The sequence below is a fragment of the Equus caballus genome, chromosome 28 (assembly GCF_041296265.1).
Source record: "Equus caballus isolate H_3958 breed thoroughbred chromosome 28, TB-T2T, whole genome shotgun sequence".
NCBI classification, from domain to species: domain Eukaryota; kingdom Metazoa; phylum Chordata; class Mammalia; order Perissodactyla; family Equidae; genus Equus; species Equus caballus.
In genome coordinates, this window is record NC_091711.1 from 47,118,463 (window position 1) to 47,138,973 (window position 20,511).

Below are 20,511 nucleotides of genomic sequence, written 5' to 3' on the forward strand. Positions count from 1 at the left end.
GGGGACCTGGGTCTCGGCAGAAGAGCACAGAGTTCTGCAGTGAGGTAGAGGCTCTTGGGTTCCCTATGACTCCCTTTGGGCAATAATGGATAATTCTGTGTTCAGAGTTGTATGTTGCAGATTAATAGGATTGAAAAGATTAGAGTTTTTCTCAACAGGGGTATGTAATGAATTAACTTCTTTCCTGTGCATCTGGAATGGAGCTATGTGCTTTCCTTGTGAGAACTGAGAAGACAGTCGCTCAAAACGTTTTCTGTTCTATGGTTCAGATAAGGAACTTCACTGGAGAACTCTGGGGAGACACTGTTGCTTCTCAGTTGGTAACACGCATCAGAATCACCCGTGGAATGCCTGGGCTATGGCCCCAACCTCCTGAAATAGAATAACCAATTGGGTTGGGGGCAATTAGATTAAAAAATGTTTGAGGATCAGTCAGTAAAATAAATACTGTATTCATTAAGGACCTACTGGTGGTCCCTGGGGCATAACGGTGAACAGTGAGACCGCAGTCCCTGCTCTTAGTTGGGGTGGGGAAGGAGAGAAGGTGCTGTGTAAATTCTGAAGCTCTTTTCTTTCTTTGTGTGTGTGTGTGAGGAAGATTGGCCCTGAGCTAACATCTGTTGCCGATCTTTCTCTTTTTGTTTGAGGAACATCTTTGCTGAACTAACATTCATGCCAATCTTCCTTTATTTTATGTGGGATGCTACCACAGTGTGGCTTGATGAGTGGTGCTAGGTCCACGCCCAGGATCTGAACCTGTGAACCCCAGGCTGCCGAAGTGGAGCATGCAAACTTAACCGCTATGCCACTGGGCCAGCCCCTGAAGCTCTTTTCTTGTGCTAGTTCTTTCAATTGTCACAATTAATTGGCTCCTTCATCCTGGTAGTTTATTTGGGCAGATTACTTGGTGAGAAAATTTTGGATGCAGTCAAAATCAGTTCACATTGTATGATTCAGCAGAAATGAGAGCCTGCATTTATACAATTTGCTGGTCTCCTTTCCCAGTGAATTGGATAATATTAAGTTAAACTAGCTGCTCTTGGAAAACAGCTTTCGTACTTTTCAGATTTATAATCTTTATAGCATAGTAATTAAAACCAGAGGCTAGTGTGCCACTCACTACTTTGGATAAGTTACCTAACCTTTTGAAACTGTTTCATCTGTAAAATCGGCAAAATAATAGTAGCCACCCCATGAAATTGTTGTGATAACTAATTGAAATGTATATAAAGCTCCCCATGCCTGGCATGTCATTATCACTCAGTAAATGTGATCTGCTGTTTCTGCTTCCATGCATCTGCTGCTATTACTGTTACTGCCACTCCTCTGATGACCTGGACTTTTTCCTCCAGGTAGCATCATTATTATGTATGAAAGGCAACATATAGCCATTGTCATTTAATTCTCAAGATCCTGTGAAATAGGTATTATTCTTGGCATTTTTCACATCGGGGATCTGAGGCTTTTTAGGTTAAGGTATTTTCTCTGGGTTACAAAGGTAGCTGGGGTGGTATTTGAACTCTGTCTGATGCCAAAATTGATGACCTTTTTCCCTCCAACATGCTAACTTCTTATATCTGTAATTTATTAAGGGGTGAATGAGATTAATTCAGCAACAACTGTTTGCCTATATCTTGGTTAGCTTGTTGTCCAGGTTAATAAAATTATTGGTCTTTGTAGCATGCCATTCAACAAATTATTCTACACGTGGAATAGTTCAAATGTAAATTCAAAATTTGTTGGAGATGTCAGTCCTTGAATTTGAATTACAGATATTTTATTTCCAGAATTACAGAGTATTATTTCCTGTCCTGGAATGCTCCTAAAACTGACTTGCTCGCTCTTTCCCCCCTCCTTCTTTGCCCCTAACTCAGTCCTCTCATTAAAAACTTAGCCATTTCGGGATGATGCAAGAATGACTTTTTAAAAAAAATTTTTCTTATTGAGATAATGTTGGTTTATAACATTATGTAAATTTCAGGTATACATCATTATGTATTTCGATTTCAGTGTAGATTACATCATGTTCACCACCCAAAGACTAATTACCATCCATCACCACACACATGTGCCTAGTCACCCCTTTTTGCTCTGCCTTCTCCCCTTCCCTTCTGGTAACCACCATCCAATCTCTGTTTCTGTGTGTGTGTTTGTCATTGTTTTTATCTTCTACTTATAAGTGAGATCATAATGATATTTTACTTTCTCCCTCTGATTTATTTCTCTTAGCATAATACCCTCAAGATCCATCCATGTTGTCACAAATGGCTGCATTTATCATTTCTTATGGCTGAGTAGTATTCCATTGTGCATAAAAACCACAATTTCAAGAATGACTTTTAAAATTGTAGCCTGCATCAATTTAAGGATAACTTATAAATTGTGCTATAGAGTTTTCCCCTAAAATCCTTATGTACATTGCTGTCTGTTTTCTTAGGAAATAGGAATTATAATCTTGAGGACAGAGTATGTAACTGTTTAATCAGAAGTGAATTAGAAATAGAATGCAGATGCCAGCCAGAAATTGAGAAAATATAGAAGCTTGACTCTGAATTGAGGAGTGTGTGTGTGAGCCTGAGGCAGCCCGAGTGATGATTTCTGGGTTAAAGGAAGCGAGACTTTTCACACTGATGTGTAATGATTTTAGACAGCTAGTCTCTGACCTCTTTGTCTGGGTCTTTCTTGCTTTTGCATCCTTCATCCCTGAGTGAATAAATCAATGACTGAATAGCATTTGTCAGACCGCTTGTATCCTGTTATGTTTTCAAGGAAGTATTTAGTGTGGTTCCCCCACAGTAGAAAGAAGTGAGACAGTCCGCATTATATCCTAGTTTCTGTGACCACGTGGTACATTTCAGAATACGTATGTCTTTTGGCATAGAATGGGATAGCAAATGTAATGTACAATTAAAATAAATGATTTTGGAAAAAAAATTCCTACTTGAATTATGTGTCCTATGTGTGATTCCTTTATTTTATGGAAAGGGTAGTGTTTGATGGTGGCTAGAAGTAGAGGGAGTTGGAGAGTCAGGTGAGGACTCCGGCTGGGAGGGCCCCTTATACCAAACTAAAGAGTTTTGGGACCTACTCCTTAGCCATGGGAGCCATTAAAAGTTTTTATTGGTAGGTAATATCAGGATCATTTAATGAAGTGTAATTTATTCTCAGATAATATTCAAGCTTGGTTTGTATTTTTATACTTTAAAGATTCATTTCTGATTTTTTCGCTTTTTTCCTTCAAAGTCACTCACTATCCATCTCATTAGCTCTCCCGTCTTATAATCACATAAGAGTATAGAGGTGCATCCAGTGAGCCAGGGAGAAGTCTGAGGGGAGGACTGCCTCTGGGAGAATTTGTAAAGAAGGCAAAATCTGCTTTTACGTTACCTTTAGCTCCAGCTCCCAGGTTTCCCTCAGTTAATTTCCTCGGACCTCAGGGCTTCCCTGCTGCTGCTGGACAGCCTTGATTGCCGCTACCCTCTGGACTGTTTTCTGTCCTCACCCTCACATGACTCCTTCAGGATCTGCCCATTGTTCAAGACCTGTCCCCGGTGTTTGGTCCTTTCTCCAGTTAGGACCCACCTCGTTCCTCTTCATCCTGTTTTGAGTAATAGTCCACTAGGTACTGAATTCCGTAAAGCCAGGGATCATGGCTTATGCCAGTAATAACTGCCAGATTATGCTAATTTAGAAGGAATATTTTTAGAACAGACATTTGGGTTCCTTTTGAATCACACTTAATAGGTGACATCCTCCCTAGCATTCCCAGAAAGTCATCCTGCACGGGGAAAGTGGAAAGCCTGGCTTTATGGCCCGAGAGTACCCTACTCATCTTTAAAGATTGTATGTGAATAAGGGAACACAAAAAATCCTAATATTGAACTCTGTGGTTTTTAAATATGCTCAATTGAGGGGATTATTTGTTTGTTTTATTTTGGATTAATAATTGTTAGAAGAAATCTGAGGTTTTAGGAGTTTTTAAAATTGCTAAGATCTGTGGGTGATTTTTCCAGACTGATGAACTTTCCGATCATTTGGCCAAAATACAGGAAGAGTTAAGTATAGTTTTACTTTTTACCTGAAGCAGTAAATGATTCCTGTTTTTCTTTTGGTAACAAATGCTCATGCCTAATGTAAGTGTATTTTCCCCCATTTGGTGTAAGCAGTTTAGATATTCATACCTTTCTGGTATAGGAATAAATGAGAATTACACATATAATCCCAAGTGAAAATGTAATTTGAGAAACGTCCTACTTGCTCTGTGCTGGATAGATTGCCTTATGTATGATTCGTTTTTTTTGGGAGAAGGAAAGATGTTATGGAATAGAGGTATTTATGTGATAATTTAAATATTTATGTAGAAAATGGCATAGGTTTGGTCTTCAGATTTGTGTTTTTGTAAAGTAAAATAACAAAGTGCAAAAGCCAGCCTTCATAAGGAAGACAGTAAAATGAGTGGAAAGCACCTGGCCCAGGAGTCAGAGATTGAATCCTGTACTTGAATCCTGACGTGGCAGCTCAGTATGTGTGACACTGGGCAAGGAAATTAACCTCACTAAGCCCTGTTTACCCATCTTTAATGTGAGGCTAATGGCAGTGCCTGCCTGATGGAGTTTTGGCGTAGATTCAATGAGATAATGTGTGTAAAATGCTTAGCTCAGTTGTAAGTAGTGAATAAATGTGAGCCCACTTAACTTTGCTGTTGTTATTGTTGTGGATGTGTTGTAAAACGTAATCTGACTGCGTTTCTGAAACGTTGAATTATTTCCATGCTCGAAGTAATGGGTATAAAAGGTGCTTGTTTCTGTAGCCAAGTCACATCTAAGAAATCAGAATTTTCAAAAGAAAGGTGATTGATGAAGATTAATTTTATTCACAAGAAATATGTTTTCCCTAGCTAGACATTAGAAAAGTAAGGAATAAAAGTAAAAATATTTTCTTAAAATGGTCTCTAAATACTTTTAGCATTGTACAATTTCAATATTAAATATTCATGTAAAAATCTTTTGTGTTTTACAGGGTTACATTGTTAGATCTTATAATAGCCAAAATAGTGGGGGATGAGCCATTGACCAAGGATGACGTCCCTGTGTTTCTGAGCCATGCTGAATTGATTGCAAGCACTTTTGTGGATCAGTGCAAGGTTGTGTTAAGATTGACCTCTGAGCAGCAAGCTGATGATGAGGTAAGAAGACAGATTCCATATCTCCGGTGAGAGAGAGAACAAGGAGATTTTCTAACTCACCTAGGTCCTCTATGGGAATTCTCTTTTAAATGCTTTAAAAAATATTACATAAGTAACATATCTGTTACGGACTGAATGTTTGTGGCACCCCCTTTCCAAAATTTATATGTTGAAAACCTGATGCCCAAGGTGATAGTGTTAGGAGTTGGGTCCTTTGGGAAGTGATTAGGTCATGAGGGCAGAGCTCTCATGAATAGGATTAGCACACTTATAAAAGAGGTGCCAGAAAGATTCCTCTCACCTTCCACCATATGAGGACACAATGAGAAGTCAGGCGTCTGCAACCTGGCAAAGGCCTTTCACTAGAACCCGCCATGCTGGTGCCCTGATCTTAGACTTCCAGCCTCCAGAAGTGTGAGAAATAAATGTTTGTTGTTTATAAGCCACTCAGTCTATATTTTGTTATAGCAGCCCGAATGGACAAAGACTGTGTCCTTATTTTAGAACAGTTAAAGATAAAGATAAGGGGAAACAATGCCCTTATTCTTACCATCCAGAGTTAATGATTTAAAGAAAAATTCTAGTTAGTATATTTTTCTAGGCAGATAATATCAAATATATGTATGTATACATACACACTTGCACAAATATGTATATTAAACATGACATCATTTTATGCTATCCATTTATAAGTTCCTGTTTTTTCTTCTCCTGAATGTAAGCTCTGTGAGGGCAGAAGTTTTGGCAGTTATGTTCTTAGTACTATGTACGTAGTAGGCACTTAGTGAATATTTGCTGAAGGAATAAACAAACAATACATTGTGAATGTCTTTTAAAAATGCCATTGTAGAGGCCAGCCTGGTGGCGTAGTAGTTAAGTTTGTGCACTCTGCTTTGGTGGCCTGGGGTTCACAGGTTCAGATCCCAGGCATGGACCTACCACCGCTTGTCAAGCCATGCTGTGGCAATGTCCCACATTAAAAAAACGGAACAAGATTGGCACAGATGTTAGCTCAGGGCCAATCTTCCTCACCAAAAAAAATAAAGTAAAATAAAAATATGTCATTGTAGCATTCTAAGTAAACAATTTACCGTAATTTATTTGTCACACTCTCGGTAGTTGGACATTTAGGTTGTTTTTATTTCTGTTTATTATAATTGGTGCTGTAGTATATGTCTTTGTAGTTACATCTTTGTACATTTCCATAGTTACTAACCCAGAATTTAGAAGTGAAATTGCTGAGTATAAGAGTATAGCCAATTTGAAGGTTTTGGTACATATTTCTAAATTGCCTTCCAGAGAGTTTTTTTCTTCTGTCCTTATAGGAGATTCCCAATCATACACCATCCTGGTTAGCACCTTAAGTATTTTTTTTATTCCTCCAGCCTACTCTAAATCACTTAGGTCTTTTCTTTACTAAGGGGTTGAAAGCTAGCTTGCATTCATTCTATTGCCCTCCTTCTCTTAAGAAATTCTCTTTATTTTTGTCTATTCCTTCTTCTGTCTTAAAGTTAGAATTCTTCTTTCTCTGGAATACTACTCAGCAGTAAAAAGGAATGCACATCTGATACAATGACAAAGATGAATCTTAAACGTACTGAGCGAAAGTAGCCAGACAGAGAACATACTGTATGATTCCATCTCTGTGAAATTGTATAGCAGGCAAAACTTATCAATAATAACAAAGTAGATCCGTTGTCACCTGGGGCTGGGGGTGGAGGGGTAGAATTGATTGCAGAGGGACATGAAGGAACATTTTGGGAAATAGAAATGTTACACATGGCTGTGTACATCGACACTCCTCTGTATTGTCCACTTAAGATGGGTGCATTTTATTGCATGTAAATTATACCTCAGTAAAGTTGATTTAAACATGTTCGAAAACATAATAGAGAAGTCGTCTCTATGCTGATAGGAATGATAAGTAGAGGGACTCTCTTTGGCAGATAGGTGGGAATAGGCGAGAGGAGTTGCCCTTTGACAGGACCGCCCGCGGTCTCCAGATGAGAAGGTGGGGAATGTGGACACTGATCTGTAGCGTTTGCTAGAGAGCTGTGTGTGATCCTGTGAACGTACGTCGTTATGACTGTTCTACCATGAAAGTGTATTTCCTTCTTTGTGAATTTGCTTTTTTTTCAAGGTTACTCTGTTACTGATTTTCTGTGCTGTGTCATAAAGACTGCGTTAGGTCTCACTGATCAGGCCAGAATTTTAGTTTTTATTGCTGTGATAGAGGAGGGGAAGCTCTTCCCTCACGGGCTCCTCTCCTTTCTGGAGATAGATTTGCCTCTGTTTCCAGCAGGAGGAGCAGTGAGCTGTGCTTCAAAAAAGTTTTAAAAATGAATTGTCTAGGAGACAGAGAAAAGGAAGTAAAACTTAATACTTGTTAAATCACAACTTTAAACTTTTTCAAGGCACATATATTTATAGTATAGATGATTTCAATATTGTATTAAGAAGTTATCTGATGTAACTTTTTATATTTAGGAAAATTTCTATTTTTCCTTCAAAAAGTTTTTTTTCTAAGGTGGGAGAAATTATTATATATCAATAGATGGAAAATTAGATGGTTTCTTTTGAAAAGCCCAAATAGTTCACTTTTTGAAAAGTCACTGATCTAGACACTCATGACTTGTACATATTAATATGTATGTGTTACCCTTGAAGTTAGGAAAAAAAAACCTGCAGTAGTTTTTGAGAAAACCTCTTAGCTCAATATTTAACTATCCATGTGCCCGGCGATGGACTGGACCGGCCTGTCCCAGCTTCTGACAGTCAGTTGTGACCTATTCAGAAATCTGCGAGCTGCTTCTTAAACTCTTGGTAGCTTGAAATCAGCTCTGGTGGAAGTATTTATACCATGGAAATCAGCAAATGCTGCACACCAGGGCTTTTCACTCCTGTCTCCTCCTCCCTGCTCCCCACAGCCAGTTTATCAGCAAACCACTGCATTTACTCATTTGTGATATTTTTAGGACAAGATATCCAACACAGTTCTCATAAGGCTGTGACCGAAAAATCAGAATGAAAATAGTTGTTTTTGTAACATCTATTTTTTAATTTCTATAATTGATTAACTTTAAAATCCTGAGATTTAATTCATGTGCTCCTTAATATAAGTCTCAGGTTCTTGTGTGGGCGTACATGTTTCTGTCTTTTGGGTTGTTTTTGAGTTCTTGTTCCAGCTTTTGATAAATTTTTGTCAGTTCTAGTATGCTGCTGTGTTAAGATTTAAGATTTCGTTCAGCTTTGAGTCTCAGTCTTGTCACTTGGGGTGAGCCTTGCCTTTCTTCTGAAAGTTAAGGAATTTTGTTTGCTTTGTATTTTCTTGTATCCACATATTATGAGAATTGTCCACGGGTTGTGGGTTTTTTATTCTGTTTTACTCCTTGCCTCTCTAACTTAAGTTGTATCTAGTATATAGTAGGTATTTAATAAATATTTGTGCAATAAGTTAAAGAGTATTCTTTTATTCCACATACTGATAAGGGATTAAATTTTTGTATTGTGCAAATAATACTTGCTTTGTTGTAAAAATAATACTTTAAGCCAAAGTAAATGAAACAAAAAGTTAGGAAGTCCTCTTTTTGCCCAGCCTCCATCTATTTTCTATCGATATATCAGCATATACTTTTTTCTTTTCCTTCCAAAGGTTTTTTTGTATATTTACACCTATACATTTTTGTTTCCTTTTTTGAAAAAAATACTATATACTCTATTCTTCAACTTCCTTTTCTCACTTACTCCAATGTATCTTGTACATCTTTCCACTTTAACACATGTATGTATAGTCATCTCATTCTTTTTAATAGCTGAACAGTGTTTCACTATGTAGATGCTTCAGAATTTTTTTCGTTTATTCTCTATAGATATACATAGCAGTTGCTTCCAGCTTTGGTTTTTTAAAAACATTCACAAATAATGCTACAGTGAATATCCTTGTACAGATGTCTTTGCAATTTTGGACAATCAAGTCTGGTAGTATAAATTCCTCCAAGATAAATTGCTGAGTCAGAGTATGTTTATTTAAGACTTTTGGAGATACTTCTAAGTGACACACCAAGAGAGTATGGGTCTGCAACCCTCCACTAATCTGATTTAAATACTGTTTGTCTTTAACTTTTTTTAGTGGCCAGTATGTTAATTTGTTTTCCATATTAGATTACCTTTTAAAATACTCTATTAATGAGCATCTTCAGAAAATTAATCTTTTTGTCATATATATGGGAAAGTTTTTCTGCCACAGTTAATTTTTTGTTGAATTTATTCATAGTATTCTTAGCCTTTTAGAAATTTTTTGTCTGTTTTTAAGCTAGTTAAGCTTATCAATTTTATCCTTATGGCTTCTTAATTTTTTTTAACATATTTAATAAAACCTCCACTTAGATTGTAGAAATATGCACCTGTATCTTCTACTTCTTTCCGTCCTTTGTCCACATTTTTGATTAACCTAGAATTTATTTTTGAGTAAGGAGTGAAGGTTAGATCCAAATGAATTATTTATGTCTTTTGACTATCCGAGATTATATAATCTTTGGAGGAAGACTGCTTGTGTTCGAATCTTGATTTCTTCTGTTAGTATATGATCTTGGAAAATTTGCTTACCCATTCTGTGCCCCCGTTTCTTTACCTGTAAAATGAATTTATTTGTTTATTTCTTTTTGGTGAGGAAGATTGTCCCTGACCTAACATCTGCTGTCAATCTTCCTCTTTCTTTTGCTTGAGGAAGATTGTCCCTGAGCCAACATCTGTGCCGGTCTGTCTCTGTTTTGTATGTGGGACACCGCCACAGCATGGCTTGATGAGCAGTGTGTAGGTTTGTGCCCAGTATCCGAACCCACCAACCCTGGGCCGCCAAAGTGGAGCACGCAAACTTAACTGCTACACTACTGGGCAGGCCCCTGAATTGTATTTTAATACAAGCATTTAGTATACTGACTGGTACATAGCTTAATGTTCCCTAAATGTTAGCTGTTAATTATTGTATTAATATCATTTACTGAATAATCGCATCCTTTTCATTAACTTTAATGCTATGTATATCATATATTAAATTCTTATATATGTACTTTTATCAAGAGACACTTAATGTCTGGTTGTCTGGTTTTTTTGATGTTACCACTTGTTAATGGTTATTACCTAAATCCATTAATTCTTTAGGGATTGCAAAATGTTGGTATTTTGACTCTATCATTCATTTTTCATTTATTAGCTGGAATATTTTATAGAGAGAAACTTGTCCTAATCAACTATTAGGTTATACAAGGTACATTGTGATTAAGAAAAGCAGAATGAATGCTTGATCTCCCTCCCCCGCCATTACCAATCTTTAAAGTAATGACTCAGTTTTGTGATATCATCCGAAGATGATGAGTGAGTTGTTTTGTTTTGATTTAATCATCATTATGAAGTTGCGACTTTAAAACCACTAGCTTTGCTTTCAGCCCCTTTTAGCTGTAGTTCTTCCTAAAGCTCTCGTGTTCCGTTGCTGGCCAGTGGGAGCCTCTTCAGGTTGCTTGATTCCTTCTGACGTGACCCTGGTAGTCTCTGATAGCTTCCTTCCTATCTCGTATGACAAGATGTCCAGGATCATCTTGTATGTGCCCTGCCTCAGACCTAGAACCAACCAGCCATTTCTTGAAGGAGAAATGGTATCCAGAGATGACAGTCTGGGCAACTACCCATTTAACAAAGGAGGACGCTGAAGCCTTGCAAAGTTAATGGATTTGCTCAAGAGTCTTTTAGTCATGGTACTAATTTCAGACTCCTAATGTAGATATTTGCCCCTAACTTTTTAACAAGCAAGTGAAAACTATTAAATAAAATTAAAGATACAAGGCATTAAATGTATGTTGTTTCTTGCTGTTTATTCGAGATTTTAGAATGCTATGTTAAAATATTACCTTTAAGTCTTTTAATTAGATAACAATAAATGCACGTCTAGAATTAACCAAAGAAAGTAATTTATCTTTCTTTTGAAGAATGTTATCCTTATGGCCTAAATTTATAGCATCTGCCACATTGTGTCAAATAATCTGTACTTTAAAAATGAGGTTCAAAATCTGTACAAAAATTGAATTTTAAAATTTTATTTAGATTACTTAATGCTGTGTAGTTTCTTGATCATGTAGTCTGTTTGATGGTAAACTATTTAGTAGTTATGTGAACTAACATTTTCAAATTAATATTATCTTTTCCAGCCTACCAAGATACTGCATGTAAGTTTGTATTTATCTGGAAATAATGCAAGTTCTTGCAGCCAGAGTTCTTTCAACCACAGCATTTTACAGAATTCCTGTGGACAAGAAATTAATGTAGTTCATGGGATATTTGTATCTTTAAAGTAGAACTTGCTTGCTGGGAAGGCTTTAAAAAGAAAGTATTTGCATAAATGTTATGTACGTAGCTAGTAATTTTGAACATTTATTCCACTGTTGGAAGGTATTTTTGCTTGAGCAAGAACTTTTCTGGCTCTTCACTCCAAGAAGACACATAATGACACGTAATCTTGCATTCTTGATGGCAGATGTCTGCTGTTAGTGAAAATGATTGTGCATGTGCATATTTAATACTTCTGTTTTTGTTCTTGATAGTTTCGTTCTCTCTTTAGATGTGTTACAAGAACTGACTCTTTAGTATTTATGTTGTCTTTTCTTTTCAGGAGGCACTGGCTACAATTAGGCTTCTCGATGTCCTGTGTGAAATGACTGCTAATACAGATCTGCTTGGCTATCTACAGGTTTTTCCTGGCTTGCTGGAAAGGGTGATTGGTGAGTGAAATATAACATGTTATTATTTTTAATTAAGAAATCTTTGACTTGTACTGTAATATAAGTCTAAACACACATCTTTAATTTTCGGTGTATTAAGATATTTTTTTGAATATTTTTTCTTGTCAGGAATCATGGTATTTTGGGAACAGCTCAAGCTTTTCCCACTTCTCTGCTGTTTAACTCAGGATGCCTGATGAGTAGATGAGAATGCTAATGCCTGTTACACAGAGTGTCCATAGTGGATGTTTCATCAGTAGTGGTTGTGTTGGTGATGGGGGGCTTATGATGATGATAATGCTGATTTTTATATTACTATAGTATTACCGAATTTGTTAGTAAATTTTTCCTAATTACGTTTATGGGGCATCAAGAATAATGCCTTACGCATAGTAATTATGGTTTCGAGTCTTACAAGAAAACTGTTTTAAACAAGAAGCCATTGTTTGAAACATTTGCTAAAAAGCTGTTTGCAAAATAATTCGAGTCGAACCCTTTGCTTGTGGCTAGCCATGCTCATGGTGTTGCTGCTCACTGTTGGCTATTTTTTCTTTAAAAAAGATTATATTTATTCTGGAGACCCATATGCTAAGAAAGATGGATTTGTATCTAGATGGGTAGATGAACGAGCTGTGCAAGATGTTTAGAATCTCATATCAGTGTTTTATTTTGAATGCAGTGCTTTTAGTGATAATTAAAATAAAACATCGCAATCCTGGGAAACTGAATCATTGTGCAAAAAGCCTGCATTTGGAGCCAAGGCAGACATGGGTTGTCATCCCAACTGCCAAATTACTAACTTCTCTGAGCCTGGTTTATTCGAGACAAAATTGGGAAAGTGATATCTGCCCTTGATAGGTTTGTTGAGAGGGTTAAATGGGATAATGGGAAACATTTAAATACGACTTCTGGAAGATTGTCTGTTTTCATAGGCTGCCTGGAGGCATTTCATAGAGTATAACAACATTAAGTTGTTTCTTCTGAATGTAGCAAAAACAGATCTATGGAGAACACATGCTGCCTTCTGATCATCAAGACAATGAGAAAAAGTCAACATGCTTTTTGGTTTCTGTCGTATGGCTCATGACGGATAGGTGTTTATTTTAGACTTAGCTGACTATAGTCATCACATGAGTTCCTTCATAGAGAAGTTGGAATTGGAAACCTTTTTCTAAGAAAGATGGTGGAAAATTTTTAGCTAACTTTTCTTTGTGGGTAAATAGAAAGTCCATGTTGGGATAATCAATATGGCTTATCTCCCCAAAACCAGAATCATGAAAAATTTTAAAGAAAAAGCATAAGAGCCTTCTAATTATTATTTAAAGAAAACTTTCAGTATTCTACCTTTATTTTATTTTAATCCATTAAAATGAATTAGATTTGTTGGTGGAAAACTAGTACAAAATACTGAAAATTTTTGTATGGAATATGAAGTTTATTCTTGTTGTTATAGATCTTTTACGACTGATTCATGTAGCTGGCCGTGATACCACAAACGTCTTTAGTACCTGTGGTTGCATAAAAGCAGAAGGTGATGTCTCAAATGTGGCCGAGGGGTTTAAGTCTCATCTCATTCGTCTGATTGGAAATCTGTGTTACAAGAATAAAGATAACCAGGACAAGGTAAGATTATTTCTTAGTATGTATCATACATATATAGCTTCATTTAGGATACAATATTTAGAATTTAGAATACATTTACTTTTTTGCAATCAAAGCTTGAGGTGCTTAGAAAGTAGCTTGAGATATATGTATATGTATATATTCCCACAGATAAACGTAATATGTAATATTTGTTTGTATTAAGGTTTGTATTTTTCTAATTTTGCTTTGTATTCGTCATTAGTGTGTTTGAGGCAGTCTCTCTTCTTATAAATTATCAATACTTGTCCTAACCTGTGCTTTAAACATGCTCTTATATCATGTAAAGAACAGTCAGTCAATAAAAACAGATGTTTAAAGAGCCTAGAAATTTTCAAACAAATAGTAGACACTTAATAACGGTAATTATTATTGACCATTATCTTAAGAAAAAACAAACAAACCTTACATCTGTGCCCTACATTTATGGATGATAGCATCCTAAGTGTTTTCTTCTAGGTATCTTGAAATTTTTTTTTTTTTTTTTGAGGAAGATTAGCCCTGAGCTAACTACTGCCAATCCTCCTCTTTTATCTGAGGAAGGCTGGCCCTGAGGTAACATCCATGCCCATCTTCCTCTATTTTATATGTGGGACACCTACCACAGCATGGCGTGCCCTGCGGTGCCATGTTTATACCCGGGATCCAAACTGGTGAACCCGGGGCCACCAAGAAGCGGAACGTTCGAACCTAACCACTGCACCACCAGGCTGGCCCCATTGAAATTTTGAAATGAATATTTAAGTATTAAATCTTTGGAAACTCAATAGACTGCCATTAGAAACCTCTTTTGTGCTGAATTAGCTTAGAGGTAATTATATTGATAATGTGGAAGGGCGATAAAAAGGATGGCAGGAGAATTGGACTACATAATTCACATTAAACTAGCCTGCCCCTATCTTCTTAGAGTTTTACTTTGGATGGCATTTGTTTTGCTTCATCATATATTGAATATATGTGTGGCAGAATATAGTTTTCCAGGATGACTACAAAATATCTGTCATCCTGCATGTATTCCTGCAGTATGACTTTGCCAACCCCACCCCCATTATGGTTTGGCATTTATCTCTCCGTCCTCTTGAATCTGGATGACTAAAGCCCTGTGACTGCTTTGAATTATAAAATATGGTGGGAGTGATCCTGTACCATTTTTGACAGAGCCCTTGACTGGTCTGGCAGATTCTATTTCCAGCCTCTTAGAAGCCAGTTGCCATGTAGAAGTGCAGGTGAGATCACCATGCCATGAATTGCCATGTTCACGTGAAGAAGCCTTGGAGGATGTGATGTGGTGAGGAGAGAGAGACTAGTTTAAGAAACCAAGGCACCAGATGTGAGCCAGAAGCCATCTTGGAAGTTCTTTAGATAGTTTCTCAGTTCCTTAGTTCTAAGCTCAGTTCCCTAGTTGCTCGGCTAATGCCACATGAATCAGGGACAGCCTGCCCTGCAAAGCCCTTTCTGAATTCATGACCCATAACATTGTAAGAAAGAGTAAAAAATTGGGAAAAAAAATAGGTTGTATAGGTTCTGCTTGTATTAATGGCTCTGTAAGCTATTTTTGGACTGATCTTCCTACAAATAATAATTATAAACTCTGAACAAAAGACAGCTATGTGAAGACACTCAAATTTGACACAAACAGGCAGATTTTGGAGTCGAATCAACACTTGGAAGAAGGGAATTGCACACTGTGTGCCATGCAGGACAGTTAACATTGATTGAAAATCTGCAGTCCTTTTAGCTTAAAGAATCAAAGAACAGTTTGGAGCAGCCACAGCTATTGGAAAGTGAGAGAGGGAATCCTGGAAAGGAGAAAGCAAGCCCCAAATTCTGTGTGCCACTTACCTAAATCCCTACTGATGTCCACATCACGCATGCAGGGGGCAGGCTTTGAACAGCTAAGTGATGGTTAAAATAATTGTACTGAGATTTGAGCTGCCACCCTAGAATTTACAGTTTAAGTTCAAGCAGTATAATTGCCTGCTAAAACAAAAATATCAACATTCTTTAGAGGAATATAACAGAATGCAGAGTTTCCACAGCATAGCATTTACATTGTCCAGGATACAAGCCAAACTTACTTGAAACACAGGAAAATATGACCCATTCTCAAGAGAAAAAAGATAATCAACAGAGACTAACTGTGCAGTGACACACATGTTGAGTTTGGCAGACAAGGATTTTAAAGTAGTTATAATTATACTCAAGAATGTAAAGGAAAATATGCTTCTGATGAATGAAAAGATAGCATATCTCAGCAGAGAAATAGAAACTCTAAAAAAAGGAACCAAGTGGAAATGCTAGTACTGAAAGATACAATATCCAAAGTAAAATGCAAAAATTGTACTGAATGAGCTTAACTTAATAGAGATGACAGTGTAAAGAGTCAGTGTACTTGGAGAGAGGTTGATAACTGGAATAAATCCTGTGGGACGTGGCACAGAACAAATGCCAGATAACTTGCTCTTTTATTATTCATATATACCATTTCGACGACTCCTCATCTTCAGGCAGGTGTGAGTGGAAGATTACTAATCCCATCCTTGGAAAGTTACCGGACTGATTTTTCTAAGAGAAAATTGATAGAGAAGAAAACACTTTACTTTTTTAATGACTAAGACTGCCTTTCTTGAGGGGCACAAAAGAGGTGGTTTTTCTTGTGTTTAACTATTCTTTTGTTGCTAATTTGGATTGGCCTCTTATAGGAGCAAAATGTGGTAACCCCTAAAAGGCTTATGAAATAGCTCGCTGAAGTCAGGATCAGATTGCGTCCTAAGTAAATATCGAGTGTGCCCAAGTGCTGTGTGGAGAGGTCACTGGGGCTCACAGGATGTCGGTGGTGTGTCCTTCCCATGTGCAGTTGCTAACAGCAGTGCCGATTTCTGAGCAAACACTCTCGCAGGTATGAAGGAGTTCATTCTTTGAGTATAAGAATTCCTCTGTTTTTCCTATTTTCTTACCTATGCCAACAAAAGACCCTAACCTGAAAATGTTACCTCTGGAGTTTTTTCTCTTTCCAAAGAATCTCGCACAACATCACAATCTCGTCCTGGATGTACTGGAAACGTCCTTATTCTTGTAGCCAAATCCTGATCCAGGTGCGTGTTATAGACATTGGCCTTGTTGTTGCTTCAAGCAATAGAGTTCACTAGCACTCAGATGACTTTAGGTATAATTTTGGAGAAATGGCTGATGATTTGGCAGGTCTTTATCACCAGGCTTAATTCTCATTGTATTGTCTAGGTGAATTGTCACACTTCTACCCAGATTAGGACCTAGTGGGAATATGGGTTCTGTCTGCTCTAAAATTAAGATCTGAGTTAGGGGATTTTGTATCACATAGCCTAATAGAGTTCATCCTTCACCAAGAGGGAACAAGGGACTGATGATTTCTTTAGTGTCTCCTATGTCCCAGCATTGTACCTAGTGACTTACAAGTTCTGTCAACTTTAATCTTTGCATCAGCCCTGCAAAACAGGTTCTGCTAACCACATTTAGGGAGAGGCCATCCAGTTAGTGAGTTGCAGAGTCCAGAGTGGAATTTAGATTTGTCTGACTGTGAACTCCTGGGCCTGTGCTTTCTCCCCTGTACCATGGTGCCTCTCATTTGGGAGCTTTCCAGGGGTTTGTAGGAAGAGGTTTAAAATAGACCGTGGGGGCCAGCCACGTGGCATAGTCGTTAATTCCGGTGCACTCCACTTCGGCAGCCTGAGTTCATGGGTTAGATCCCTGGTGCAGACCTACACCACTCATCAAGCCATGCTGTGGTGGCGACACATATACAAAATAGAGGAAGATTGGCACAGATGTTAGCTCAGAGCTAATGCTAATCTTCCTCAAGCAAAAAAAAAGAGCAAGATTTGCAACAGATGTTAGTTCAGATCTCATCTTCCTTACCAAAAAAATAAATAAATAAAAATAAAAAATAGACTTCCTGAAGGTCTTCAGACTGCAGCTGCTGGAGGCTGGTGATTCAGGATCTCCTTGGCTAGCCAGGCTCCGTCTTGGTTAAAGTCTGGCACTCTGGTGGTGCTCACATTTCTGTCTCTGATTCATCCATTCATCAAATGTGAATGTTCCCAGCCTTGGGGATGCTTTGATAGATACGACAGACAGACGTCTCCTCCTGTGAAGCTTCCACTCTAGGATCACCTAGGGGCCATCCTTGGCTCTTTGAACCCAAATCCCGAAATTATTGACACACTTTTTCCTAGAATATTTGTGTACTACCTGATTGCTCTGAGGTTTGATCAGAGCAATTTAAGCCCATTTACACCCAACTGAGTCTCTGTCATTATCTGTGTGACTTCATTCTTTACAGTGAGTGTGGTGACCCCTGCTGGATAGCACCCCTTAGAGTTTTGTGGCCCTTTCCCTGTTGCAAAGTTGTTTTCATCTGTATTAGTTCATTGGAGCCTATGACAGCTCTGTGGAAAAGGCTGAAAAGATATCGTCATTTTGTAAATGAGGAAACCAAGGCTCAGAGAGACCAAGTGTGATTTAATTCAGCCAGCATTTATTGAATGAAAACTACTGTGTCTGCATGCTCTGGAGAAGTCAAAGTCGCCTTAGTAGGGGAGATCGCATGGGCTCTAGTACCTCTAACAAAAACCCTTGAGGTTAGACCTGTTGCAGAGGAGCAGATGAGCGATGCGGTCCTCTGGGCTGGCTGTGCCAGGAGCAGTCCTCTCCAAGCAAGGACAGGAGCTGGACTGCACAATAGTAATAGGAAGGATGATAATCACCCTTTCCATTTGTGTCATTGGGCTGTATGTAAGAGATTCAAGGTGCCTGGCCCCTGATTGATAATCTGCTCAGAAATTTATTTACCTAGTCTTCCCATGAAGTCTTGAACTCTAAGTCTAAACACATGATGGATTGTAGTGTTTCCTGAATTGTAAAGGAATTGCTAGACTTCCCTTTCCCAAGTCATGATGGGGAGGTGCTCTTACCTTGTTTTTGTGCTCAGCTTACATAGTATTTCCTTGCTACATCTGTGGTGATTAGTTTACTTTTAAACCTTTGTGGACCTGAAATGGAGATTGTTTTGGTTTCTATTCTAAGAAGCACATGGGTATTAATGCTGTAAACCTGAAGAAAGCATTCTTTGGCTTCTTTGTTAGAATAAGGAATGTATGTTTACTTTTTTTCTTCCCCATTCTTCTTTTCTTCACTGTTGTCATAAATTCTTTAAGTGAATGCTTTATTAGAAGAAAACCAAACTTTTTTTCATAGAGCTAAATATATTTTTCAAAATGGATAGGCAAGTGATCTAATTTATCTGCGTTCATTTTCCTCCTGAAAAAATTGTGTTGACTAAGATGGGCCATTCAGTGTTCTGACTATTGAATCCATTCTGCCAAAGATTTGGTGGAAATGCTGTTCAGTTTCTTCTCTTCCTCCTCTTCCCTGATAGAAAACATTCCTCGCGTTCACACATATGGTTGATCCCATGTGTTCAAGCATATGCACATATAAAGCTGTCACTATAGGCATAACTTCATTTAAAACTGTACTGTATGGAAAAAGTCAACACGTAAAGACAATAAACTGTTTGGCCACTCCAATTCAGAATTATTATGAAGGGGGCTTCATTTATATACTTAAAAAAAATCTTTGTGATACATTTTTCATTAAAATGTTTTGCCCGTTGTGTTATCCCCAATATCTGCATTGTACCTGCCGCATAGTAGGTATTCAGTATATTTTTCTTGAATGAGAATTTTTAAAATATTTGTTGAGTGTACACTACATACTGAGCACAGTGTTAGGTTCTGAAAATGTAAAGCGAGTAAGATATAACCCTCCTCTTCAAGGAATCTATATTTTACTATAAAATTTCCTGACTGTATTTGCAAACAAAGACATGTAGGAAAAATAAAGTAACTTTTTCAAATGAAAATTAATGTTCCTCTTAATTCTGGGTTCTGTAATTATTTTTGAACATCTTTTATGTTTAGGATATATTTGAATATATTCTAACTTAGCATAATTTGCCTTATTTTTATTTGAACTGTCTATATCTGTATTTTAGACTGTAAGAACATTTATATAGTGTAATATTTGCAAGTAATTAAAAAATATTTTTTTAATCTGAAGTTTAGTCTTTCTAGATCTGAGTGCACTTTTTAAAATTTAATCTTAAAGTTTTAGACCAAATTTACAACTGTTAAGCATTCGTAACGTGGTCATTTCTTAGCTGCTTTTTTTTTTTTTTGGAGGAGGAGTGGTACCTTTGAGCTTTTCACATTCAGACAGGAGGAGTCATGAACGAGCAAACTATTGAATCTGTTGTTTATTATTTCTTTCCATTTAAAGTGTCCTCACGCAGCTTATCTGCCTATGAAACTTAAAAAACTTACTGCTATTTTGCAGTTATTTTATTTAGGTTGTTGCTGGTAGTGAGGGTTAATACTTTTTTTTGCACATCAGTCCTGGCTGACTTGTCAGTTACCGAGTAATCAATTGAGGGATTGTTCTGCAGAGACATGACCGCTTGACAGGTGTGTGCCAGTGTTGTCCTTTGTGCTGCTGTAAAATGGGCCGGGGTAGTGTGGCCCTTGGGGCTGCATCCTTACACAAGGCCAGCGTCTGCATTCTTGGCCTATGCTAGCACTGTGTGGACTTCCTAACCTGCATTCTTACCCAAGTGACCTTGACTTGGCCTTTAGAACTCAAGGTCACAAGGTGCCTGCTCTATGAAACTTTCTCAGGTCAGTGCAGAAAGACTTTCCACCCCACACGTCACTGCACCCTGTCTATCTACTCTTTATTCTTCTGCCTTATTCTCTACCTGTACCCTCAGTTTCTGCATGTAAATATATTATTGGTTGTTAATTGTATATTTCAGCATATGTATGCTGTTGGTTTTAGTTAAGGCTTTAGCATGATACACATACATAAACTGACCACTGGCAA

At 37.5% G+C, this 20,511-nt stretch overlaps 1 protein-coding gene across 3 annotated transcripts in view; it reads left to right on the forward strand.

Annotated features, from left to right (window-relative positions):
* The window catches only part of ATXN10 (ataxin 10), a 189,936-nt gene that overhangs the window by 71,138 nt on the left and 98,287 nt on the right, over positions 1 to 20,511 (forward strand). For all 3 annotated transcript variants that reach the window (XR_011433567.1, XR_011433568.1, XM_023631242.2), the window contains exons 7-9: positions 5,020 to 5,185; positions 11,847 to 11,955; positions 13,409 to 13,578. Coding sequence is in view for 1 of the 3 variants with exons in the window: in XM_023631242.2 (XP_023487010.1) it covers positions 5,020 to 5,185; positions 11,847 to 11,955; positions 13,409 to 13,578 (445 nt within the window). In the remaining 2 variants the exon portion in view is untranslated. The remainder of the gene's footprint in view (positions 1 to 5,019; positions 5,186 to 11,846; positions 11,956 to 13,408; positions 13,579 to 20,511) is intronic.